General features: G+C 35.0%; 2 protein-coding genes across 2 annotated transcripts; one reads left to right on the top strand and one right to left on the bottom strand.

Annotated features, from left to right (window-relative positions):
* The first annotated feature begins 1,771 nt into the window (after positions 1-1,771).
* Positions 1,772-4,578, top strand: AT3G22410 (Sec14p-like phosphatidylinositol transfer family protein). Its single transcript, NM_113138.4, has 7 exons — positions 1,772-2,107; positions 2,192-2,309; positions 2,396-2,484; positions 2,563-2,609; positions 2,678-2,769; positions 3,478-3,611; positions 3,722-4,578. Exons 1-7 carry the CDS (start codon positions 2,033-2,035, stop codon positions 4,367-4,369), a joined length of 1,203 nt encoding a protein of 400 aa, NP_188880.1. The 5' UTR covers positions 1,772-2,032; the 3' UTR covers positions 4,370-4,578.
* Positions 4,579-6,345: 1,767 nt separating this feature from the next.
* LOX5 (PLAT/LH2 domain-containing lipoxygenase family protein) lies at positions 6,346-10,969 on the bottom strand. Its single transcript, NM_113137.4, has 9 exons — positions 10,446-10,969; positions 9,923-10,227; positions 8,929-9,172; positions 8,506-8,844; positions 8,334-8,419; positions 8,126-8,233; positions 7,715-8,019; positions 7,378-7,641; positions 6,346-7,298 (listed from the first exon to the last, which is right to left on the bottom strand). Exons 1-9 carry the CDS (start codon positions 10,684-10,686, stop codon positions 6,530-6,532), a joined length of 2,661 nt encoding a protein of 886 aa, NP_188879.2. The 5' UTR covers positions 10,687-10,969; the 3' UTR covers positions 6,346-6,529.
* Between the last annotated feature and the right edge of the window lie 214 nt (positions 10,970-11,183).

Below are 11,183 nucleotides of genomic sequence, written 5' to 3'. Positions count from 1 at the left end.
AATTAAACAATCTTCTGTGTCATTAAGGAACCTAGACCCTAGTAATTATCAGGTATACGAATTTAATGATACGATAGACTAAAAAAAGTTGCACGTTTGAACGGAGGAAAGATAATAGTTTAGTAATCTATATATACATTTTTGCAGCTATTTTGTGAAATAAATCCTCGAGTTGGAACTTATTTACAATGGCTGCCACTGGCTTTTAATTATTGATTTTCTTTTGGCAATAAATTGATTAACAAACAAAAAATATTCCAAATATATTTCAATCCCATATATCACGTAGATTTCTCCAAAATTTGAATTAGATTTCGGAAACTATTTAAAACAAAAAATATTTAACAAACCAAAATACAATTGCAATCCCTTAAAATGAGCAAAACGCACCTAAATACATTTCTTATGAGTTCACTAAATCTTATTTCTCCAATATTTGAATTAGATTTCGACAACTATTTAAAACAAAAATTTGTTTGACAAACTAAAATATAATTGCAATCCCGTAAAATATTTTTTAAAATTAGCGGTGTACCGCATATTTTTTTAACGGGACGGGTTTGGAAGAACGAGTTTGGAAGGATGTTACTTAATAATAATTATAAACTATAAAATATAAATATTTTATAGATAAATATAATTTACAGACTTTTATATATACTAATTTTTAAAAAACAATTGTCTCCGCGGTATACCGCGAGTTATAATCTAGTTAATGTTAATATTTTTACTAATTATGTAAATGTGGTTTTTTCCTCTCCATGAGATTACGAGTGTTTCTGTTCTTTTAAACCCTCAAAAGTAATTAACTAGTATCTGTTGGGTTTGGTAAATTGATCTGGTTAATTGCTGGTATAGAAAATATGTTTTACTGGATGAAATCAGACATGGGTGCAACAGTTTGCAACTGAAACTATACATTGCATCTAGGATCGAAATGTGACGACGTACTAGTAAAAACGAATAGTAACAATTAGTCACATCAACAATTTCAATCACAAAATGTTGTTATTTCAAAAATAAACAGAGGGATTTTTAAGTTTGAGTTTTCAATTAAAACCTCTTTCACGCCTTCACAGTGCTGGAATATTATTTCAAATTTCATTGTATTTTTTCGTTAGTTGTCAAATAGTAATCAATGTAATTTATAGAGTTATTCGTCACTTCAAAACTATTTTACTCGTCATAACACTTAAGTTTATGAAATGTAACTTCAAACTAACATGTGTGTTCCAAACACAAAGTTAATGACACGCTTATAACGTTTGTTTATTTTTCATTTCTCGCTTATATAACGTCACATTGCAACGAAAACAAAATATGGAATTTGTTATGTCATTCTTACCGAGTTATAGGGAAAATAAATTATAACTGGTCGATCAGAAATTCAGAACTCTTGTTACTGCAAAAGCATTTAATTGGCCAACGTCACTGTCGATCGTTGGAAGTACTTGAGCTAGGTTATATAGACGTTGACTATATATGAACTAGGTGTTACTAATAAAAAACATTTATTCTATTTTTATTACAATCTACAAGTTCAAGTATCATAGTTACAGAACTCACTTAGCAAAAGCTTTATAAAGTACTTAAGGATATTAAACACATGATTAAGTAATAAACAAACATTTGACTAATTAATGAAACACAAGTTTTTTTTTTGGTTCACACAAAGCAGAGCCATTTAACGGCGTTAGATGGCGTCACTGGCGGCCACAACGGCTTTAGCTTTTAAACATTTAACGTTCGCAAAACGACATAACAACGTCATCCACCAGCCAATAACGTCTCTCCAGTCTCCAACATATGTAAGACACAACAACACACACACTCTCTAGAGAAAGAGAGATACAAAGATCTCTTTTGCTACAAGAAGAAGCTCGCGGCACAAACACGCAAATACAATCATTGTCGCAGCTTCTTTCTCTCCCAAAACATCCAATCTTTTTTTTTTCCTTTCTCTTCATCATCCTCTGTTTCTTCGTTCTTATAAACCAAAACAGAGAGATTTAAGAGATCTTCATAAAAAAAAATGGGGAAGAAAGATGAGAAAGTCGAAGCTGTTCTTCGCTTGGTCAAGAAACAATCTCCACTCACTTTTAAACAAGTACGTCTACTCATATCTGCATGTGTTACTTTCCATAAACAAAAGCTTCGAACTTTTCATGAATAACAAAACCTTTTTTTACAGGAGAAGTTCTGTAACAGAGAGTGTGTTGAGAGATTCTTGAAGGTGAAAGGAGATAATGTGAAAAAAGCAGCGAAACAACTCAGTTCATGTCTTTCTTGGAGACAAAATTTCGATATTGGTATGTTTTTTGTGTTTTCCATTTGTATTGTTAAGAAATCAAACACTTTTTCTTAAAAGCTTTTGTTTTTATTTATATATGTGAAGAGCGATTGGGAGCAGAGGAGTTCTCGACGGAACTTAGCGACGGTGTAGCTTACATCTCCGGCCACGACAGAGAATCAAGACCCGTTATTGTAATTTCTTCATAAATCCATCTTTTTTGTTATTATTAATGTTATGAATGATAACAAAAGTGAGGTTGATTTTTACAGATTTTCCGTTTTAAGCATGATTATCAGAAGCTGCATACCCAAAAACAGTAAGTTTATATATTACTGATTTTAAACTGTATTGATATTCTTAAAAACGTTCCTGTTTTGTTTGAAGATTTACGCGTTTGGTAGCGTTCACGATTGAGACTGCGATTTCAAGCATGTCCAGAAACACGGAACAGAGCTTTGTTCTTCTCTTTGATGCAAGTAAGTAAAGCCTTACTGTTTCCAAATTTACTTTTTAATCCCTAGCAACCTTCCAAATTTCTATGTACTAATCCGTGATTTTGTTTGGTTATTTGGTTTTCTTATTTTGTGGATTGAGTCATGTCGGGACCAAAAACACTCGGACATGTATTTGCATTTATTTGATGTCCGATTTGTCCCCTTATGTGTCAACGTCAATTTCTTCTGTTAATTATCCACTAACTAATCATAATTTAGTTGTCTTGAAAAGTTTTAAGTTTTTGAGTAATTAAACCAGCCAAAACGACAATTTCCAGTCTGAATTTTATTTTTGATTCCTTATCTATATTTATACGATTTTTCACCTTTTTTTGTTACTAAAATAATATTTTTAAATTTGAGAAAAGCTTAACTGACTAACAAATATTATTTAATAATTGGCGTATACCTTAGTTTACAAATACCTATATTTTTACAATGCAAAAGATCAATACCTTAGTTTAGTATCACGCTATTAAAGATTTATGCTTTTTTACGTTCTGCACAAACTTTATTTTATTTTTTTGAATCAACCTTTTCGAATTTTATTCCTTTATATAAAAATGTAAGTACATTTTATTCTCTGCAAAAATACACCTTCAAAAAAATTTCAAACCCGATTAGACAATTTAAATATTTGTACAAAATCGATTAATATTCCTTTTTCTTAATACCATACAAAAAAAACAGGCTTTTTCAGATCATCCTCTGCATTTGCGAATTTGCTTTTGGCGACCCTAAAAATCATCGCAGATAATTACCCATGCCGACTTTACAAAGCCTTTATCATCGACCCTCCCTCTTTTTTCTCTTACCTTTGGAAGGTAATTATTCTATAACCCTAAACCCATTAATTACATATTATTAATTCTCTAATTGTGATTAGTATGGATAAGCTCAAAAGTACGTTTTGTTTGTTCGTACCAATTGTCAGGGTGTTCGTCCTTTTGTGGAGCTCTCAACGGCCACGATGATACTGTCGTCTCTAGACTACGACGAACCGCTAGATATCACCCACGTGTCATCAAATCCTCGATCAACATCTTTAAGATTCGACGCATCGTCGATTAAATCAACGGCCTCGATTGGTTCAGCTTCTTCAAGATTCGCTTTCACAGTCTCTCAGAACTCGTTGAAGCCGTGGTATCTTTCCTTCACCGACACGTCACCTTATAACCCCGCCGTCTCATCCTCCGCCGCTGCTCCTGTTTCTCCTCTCAGTGCACGGTCGTTACCCTTCGCGTCTCCGGCGGTGCGTGGTTTCAAAGACGCGAAACCAGCCGCATGCAGAAAGAGTCTGTTTCCATCGACGCCGTTGCCGGAGAAGACAAAGACGGTTTCGTATCGGAAAACTCCACGTCCTTCGTTCTTTCAGTCGCCGGCGATGTTCTTTCGTCGGGAGAACAATGTCGGTGGAGGAGGCGAGAAGTCACGTGAAGCGTTTGTACCGTATCTGAAGTTTTACCGGAGACCGTACGATGAGACTGCGTATAGGTCTAAGTTACGTGGTCCACGTGGATTTCTGTCGGTCGTGTCTTCTCACAGAAGATCTCGCCACGTGTCTTTATCTCAACGGTTCTGATTTAACAAACGAGATTTGGGGAACGAGTACATATAATTAGAAGATAATCACATTGATCTGTTCCAAATACGCTTTTTTCTAGACTTGCATGTCTATTACGGTGATATTAGGCTACATTTAGCCATTGAGTTTCTTTAATTCTCTTAAGAAGGGGTTTTATGAAATTTTTTATATATGAGAGAAAAATTCAGTTAGCTACTACATTTTACTCCTAATAGTTAAATAACTTTAAAATTCCTAAAATGTTGTGGATAATGTATGTTTGAATAATATGTACCCTTACGTCGTTAACTTTAGATATCAACCAATTCAGAGACGGAGGAAAGCTATTTAGTAGTATTAGTTTCTACATTTTATTGACGTTGATACTGACGAATGCGATTTAATGATTTAGGAGATCCAATTCTGCTCCCAAGGATCATTAATTAACTTCATGTAGAAATTTCAACTTTTAAAACCAAAAACTAAAAAAATGCACACGTGCGACGTTTGTATGAATTTGAAGTTTCGAAGTCAATTGTTAGAATTAAGACAGCGTGGTCGTCACGTTGAACAATTTTATGGAACATTTTTAATACGTTCTTCTGCGGAAATTAACTAGAATCATTCATATTAAATTTTTGTAATGTGATTCTAACCAGACATTAACCAATACATATCCAAACAATATATGTATATATGTATCACAACATCAATCAATATGCTATTAAGACGGATATTCTTGTAATATGCAAAAACTATGACTATTATTATATATTCATATCCAGAAACTTTGACTATTTTGCATGTAATATGCAGAGACTCTGACTATATTTTGGGCTAATTAGCTAAAAATTCTCCCCTTCTAGTATAAAAGCAATTTTGTTTTTGGTGCTAATTCATATCTCAAAAAGAGCCCAAATTTCTGCATATTAAATGACAAAAGCCAAAATTTATGAAGTCAATGAAGTATTTTATTAATTAATTCTTTATGATTATGAATTTATGAAGCCAAAATAAATTTATTAATATTTTTCATACGTTACGTTCTTATCTAGTTTACAAAATTCTTATATAAATAGAGCAAGTGAGCAACTTATTCAATTTCATACCAAACAAAAGTTTATTCTCTCTTAACTCAAACGCTATGGCGAAACTTATCATTCACTTCCTCTTTGCTCTCCTTATTGTTTTATCTTGTGTGTATATACAGAAACCATAGCTTTGAATTCAAAATATCGTTTTTTCTTTCTTCTTTTTGCAACATTACTTAATATATAAACCTTTTGCATGCGGATTTTTCATCGGAATCTGAAGCACGAACACAACCAGAACCACCGCTTTGTCATTGCCCTAGTGATAGAGCACCTGCTGAATGTGATTGTCTTCCTCCCATAAACCATCAAGTTCATACTACGTCCACCATTGGTCCTAACGCTAACAATAAACAGTTAACGGGTTGCAAGCCCGAAGATTGTTATTGATATGTTAGTTGATATAACCTCGGTAAAAATGTGCTAAGATAAATGTCGAACATAAAAATATTTTTAAAATACAATAAAATCATGTTTATTTCATTATATCCAATTTAGCTTCTTCTTTATATTTCACTGATTCGATGGAGTGGTGTGCGTTTTAATTTACGCAAAAACAGAAAAAAAAAAAATAACTACATTTGGTTGAATCCAACTAAATGTGATTAAATCTGTTGGTATATGTTGGAATAGTTTATAATTTGAATGGTAATAGTTGAATTTGGCTGTTTTGAAAATAATAATGAATTATAAGTCTTGTAAAAATAGTTAAATTAGTTAAATAATTTAATTATAAAGTTATATTTTGAATTTGAAAATTTAAAATATTATTAAACTACGATAACTACAAAATATGGCAAAAAAAACTTACAACTCATACAAAATTAAAGGTGAATTTTGAAAGTCTTTTAAAATTATTTATTCTTTTTTTTTGGAAAATGTAAATTCTCTTATAAATTAAATGTTCAGGTAAATTTATAAATATAGAAAATTTAAAACAAAACAATAATTGTTGCATGGATTATAACAAGAGTAATATATGATAATTAAAAATAAAAATAAAAAAATAAGAGTAATATTACACGCAAAGCCAAAATATAAAAAATAAATAATTCAAAAAAACCTTAAAGAGAGAGAGGGTTTATCTTTAGATTGAGACACTGTTCGGGATCCCTTTCCCAGTAATCCCACCTTCTCTCGTATAATCCGTAGTATTCGGGTACAACAATGTGTACGGTATGTTAACCGGTCCGGTTCTGTTCTTGAACCTCTTGTCATTGTTTCTTCGTATAATATTGTTCTCTATCAGCTCAAGTTCTTTCCCAAACCGCTTAAACGCCTCCAAAGGCTCATCATCCGCCGTCCAATTCGGTGAATCTCTTTGCCCTAAGTAGATCTCGTCCGTTGAATGCATAGACAATATCTCTATGATGGAGATACCAAGTAGAGTCTGTAACTGCGGCGTGATCGTCTTCAAGAACGCTACGTCAGCATCTTCCTCCAGCTCAGCATACTCATCCGTACCTGGTTCAGGCATAAACCGGCGGCTGACGGTAGGACGGTTAGGGAGAAAACCGGCGTAAGGGTACTGTCCGAAATTTACTGCTGCGTGAAGAGCAGAGGCGATCCAGATGATGATCGTGCAGGTTTCGATTAGGTCGTCGCGGGTTTGCATCGAAGGCCACCATGACTCGTGTCGTTTGTCGCCGTGGCCTTTGGTTCGGAGCTCGGTCCACCATGATTGGATCTCTGTATCCGTTTGGACGGTTTTGTCATTATTGTAGTAGAATGTGCAGTACTCTGTGACCCATGTTTTGATCGCTGACCAAATCTCTAAACCGTCGACCGCAAACGGGTAATCTTCGATCAGAAGCTTAACGCCGTTGTCACTGTTTGGATCTTCAACAGCAACTCCTCTGCAAAAACATGGGATTGTAAGGTTACTTGTTCCACAAGATTCAATGTTACTTGTGACCCAAGATACTTGATGTATACCGTTTGAGGAGGTCTTTTGGGAGAGCCTGCTCGGTGAAAACCCAATTCTTGTAAATTGAAGAAGACATTTCCATGGCGTATCGACTAGGGAAGACTGTTCTCTCAAGAACTCCGTCTGAGTTTATGAGTACATGACGCGCTAATGCGTTGATGTTCATAGTGTCACGGAAATGAGGATGTAGAAGTTTATGGATCGGATGGACCACGCTGAGCTGCCTATTGGACGCGATTATGAACGGTTCAATCACCGCATGCGTTTGCAACCTATTAAAGACAAAACATTAATAAATTACTTAAATCAGATGCTAGATGTTTCACAATGTCACCATATTCTTACCAATGGCTTATAAGCTGATGATAACCAGAGTCATTGACCGCAGCATAAGCCTTAGCAAGTTGCCAAACCGATCCCTCGACACCTTTCTCTGCTGGTGTGAAAACTTTGCTGACCGATCCATATGATTCGCCTTGTGCGTGTGGAAGACTCAGCTCTATGGCGAGAGGCTTCAGTGTTCCGTCTGCTTGAAGCAACAGCAGGGTTCGGGTCGCATAGGTTTTAGTGTTTGTTGAGTTTATCCGTGTCAGGTAAGGCATCAATGCGTCGTGATGATCCAATATGTATAGCTTATTCTGTTCCAAAGCCTTTTTTACATAACAAAAAACGAAACCAAACAGCAGTTAACTACATTGGCTATGAAATAAAAAAATCTCTGTTACTTGTTAAACAAGAAGTGTATATTATACTTACTTCTTGGACATTGAGGCCGTTCATGTTTGATTCTATGTGCTCTGTTCGTATGGAAGAGTGTTGGTTTCCATACTTTGCAGAGTCCAGACAGCTCTTTGGTGGAAATTCCTGCATTTTTGGTTTGTGTATTCAAATTATTTGTAATCATAAATTTTGATAATTTCAAATATTCATAAGAACAAAGTTTGTGATATGACGAAAATCAAACCTGAAGACGGCTAATCACCACCGGATTAAGACCGGCCAGCATTTCTCGAGCAAACTCTTCGTCAGTCCTCCAAGCCGATCTGCTCTCTGTAGCAATAGACGACCACCTATGTCAAAATCTATAAAAAGCATTAGGTCTGAATCGAATATCTAACCGTTGATACGTTACGTACCTTTGAGGATGTCAGGCAAGGGATACTTCAAGAACCGTTCTCCGTCGTTGCGAACTAGCTCTCTAAACATCTCCCACGGGATAACATCACGGAGCTTAGAAATGGTGTGACCATTGGCGAGCTTAATACTACCGTCATAGAGGTGAAAAACATCTTCGAAGGAGTCAAACTCGTTGATGGTCTTGTCGCAAACAGAGGCGATCTCAGGGACAAGCACTTGAGTCACGGACTTGAGTGCATAAGCGAGGAAGTCTGAAAACTTCACATGGCTAAATCGCTCGTCCCTTGGCACGTATATGTTTAGGTTTAGTAAAGCCAGCCTGCTTTCAGACTTAGGGTCTGATAAAAAACGGTGCCGTTTAGAACAAGTAACTATCAAGATTTGCTATGTGGTATGTAAGTTTGAAATGTTGAGTTGACTACCTGATTTGGTGGATTTACGGCCGGTTTTGCCACGGCGAGGATAAGGCAGCTCAGGTGAACCGCCAAGAACCGGACGAACTGAGTCAGGACCCTTGTCAGGAGCACCCAAGTCGTTGTAATAAGCGTAGTCGTAAACTCTGTCCCATTCTTTGAATTCTCCTCCTTTCTCATTGCCTCTTAGATTCTTTAGCTCTTCTTCTCTTAGCTCTTTGATTAGCTCCGGTGTTTCACTTGGAAGATATGCCTTAAGGAAAAATAATAAAATCAGTAAAACTATAACTTCACCGTGTGTATACATTAATCCATGGGTTAAATTTAGGTTAACTACTAAAGAAATATAAAATTAAATGTCCAACCAATATATGCTTTTTTAACTTTTGACTCAATAGTGGAGCCAGAGCCAGCCCCATCTACTTTATTGTGTTAGGAAATCAAGGTTGTATCAACAATAACTAAAAAAAAAAAAAGAGAGAAAGAAAGATGAAACAGAACAATATAATATCAATAACTTAAAATGGTTGTCGTTATCAAGTTATAAAAAGATTCTATTAGATTAGAAAATTATTGGAATAAAGGAAGAGGGTGACTTGTAAAGATAGACTCCGGTTTCATTCTTTGGTACAATTATATGTTTTACACACGTACACGAATATTCCAAAACTATCTATTAAATCAAATAAATAATTCTAAAGATTTAGGTCATACGGATTAGGAGATAATTCCTATGTAACAAACTAATCAGTATCCTCTTAAATGTATTAGTTCATTCCCTCTACGGCTCTACCTATCTAGATAATAAATAAATACATGGATACACAAAGATTAAGAAAGACCTATGGTTTAAGAATATTTATGATAACGTTTGCACATGGAGAATTATGAGCAATCTAAGATTAGTTAGAAAATAATATATGAAATTCCAAGTCCAATATAAAAACCATAAAATTAGTAGTATTATTATATTACTATTACCCACTTTGTCTCAAATCGTTACCTTGTTAGAGAAGAAAACGCGGTCGGAGCGGTATCGATGATTCGGGTAAATCCAAGAATTGCAGATGAAATGTATCGCAGTGGCACCACCTTCGCCATCAGGGAAGCCGCGGAGGGTGAGGGACTTAAGGTAGAATTGACTATGGTGGTGGTTCTTGATCACAAATGCAGCCGGTGGTCCCATTGACTCGTCCCAATCAAACGTTACTCCAAACGCAGTTTCCTCAGCGGTTACTGACGTTTTTATTTTTGTTACCCATTTTTCCAGATGTGCTGCTTTTCCAAGTCTTCCTCTCTTCTCATTGGCTGATACATATGTACACAAAAATATTATTTTAGTTTAAAACACTCAGATTTTGATTTGGATAAAGTATAAAATGTGTTTGTCACAACATCATGGTTTATAACAACAATGAATCTTAGTATAGTGACTATTAACCAAAGAATGATTTAAGAAAAACAGAGTAATCAAGAACTTTAAGATGGATTTGATAACGGGTCGGGTTAAAGAAAGAATGGGTTACCCGGGTCGGGTTGGTGAGAGCTGATGAGGTGGAGAGAGACACGACGACCAAGAAGCTCATTGACACGATCAAGAAGAGAAGCCATAACGTCTTTGAAATCAAGGAGATTCTTCTTCATCACAACAACTTCTCCTTCTATCTTCATCGTCGTCGTCTTCTTGACATCTTCCTCCATTGTTTTTGTCTTCTTCGTTGTCTTGGGTTTGACGCATAAGATCTCTGCGATGTCGGTGTGGATCATGGCGATATATATTGCAGAATTTTCTCTGAGTAAGAATCAAGAAAAGGTGAAAGAGAGATAGATAGAGAGGGAGAGATTCTATGCTTGGGGAATGAAGAGAGAGAGATGTGTGATTATAAGAATGTTCTTTTTATGCATATAACACAAATCTGATACTATATTTATATTGAATCTAGCTAGAGCTGAACAGTCACAATGGTTTTACATTTTTGCTACAATAAATTCTTTCTCCAACTCTAGTAATTTTTTCTTTCCCAAAACTATACACCAAGTGGTATGTACTGAAATATATATCAACCGTGTTTATTCAGAAAAAGAAAAGGAGTTGAATCTTGTTTTATTTTGGAGAAAAGGAGATGAATCTGAAATATGGATGTTAATGTAATATTTTGTCCACTGTACCTAGTAAATTGATTACAACTAGTTGTCATACGTTAACAACGAAAAATAAATAAAAATAGTAACAAATATATTTTTGCAAAGTTGAATTTAGTCTT

Source organism: Arabidopsis thaliana, chromosome 3, assembly GCF_000001735.4.
Source record: "Arabidopsis thaliana chromosome 3, partial sequence".
Taxonomy (NCBI): domain Eukaryota; kingdom Viridiplantae; phylum Streptophyta; class Magnoliopsida; order Brassicales; family Brassicaceae; genus Arabidopsis; species Arabidopsis thaliana.
The sequence above is the reverse complement of the archived record's forward strand: the minus strand, read 5'-3'. Positions and strand labels throughout refer to the sequence as shown.

Bases quoted from the DNA above. Each gene is read 5' to 3' on its own strand.
- LOX5 (NM_113137.4), bottom strand. From the start codon at position 10,686: ATGATCCACACCGACATCGCAGAGATCTTATGCGTCAAACCCAAGACA. The intron at 9,173-9,922 runs GTAACGATTTGA...TTTTTCCTTAAG, and splicing joins GCGTTTTCTTCTCTAACAAG to GCATATCTTCCAAGTGAAAC. The intron at 7,642-7,714 runs GTAAGAATATGG...TGTCTTTAATAG, and splicing joins CATCAGCTTATAAGCCATTG to GTTGCAAACGCATGCGGTGA.
- AT3G22410 (NM_113138.4), top strand. From the start codon at position 2,033: ATGGGGAAGAAAGATGAGAAAGTCGAAGCTGTTCTTCGCTTGGTCAAG. The intron at 2,108-2,191 runs GTACGTCTACTC...CTTTTTTTACAG, and splicing joins CTCCACTCACTTTTAAACAA to GAGAAGTTCTGTAACAGAGA. The intron at 2,310-2,395 runs GTATGTTTTTTG...ATATATGTGAAG, and splicing joins GAGACAAAATTTCGATATTG to AGCGATTGGGAGCAGAGGAG.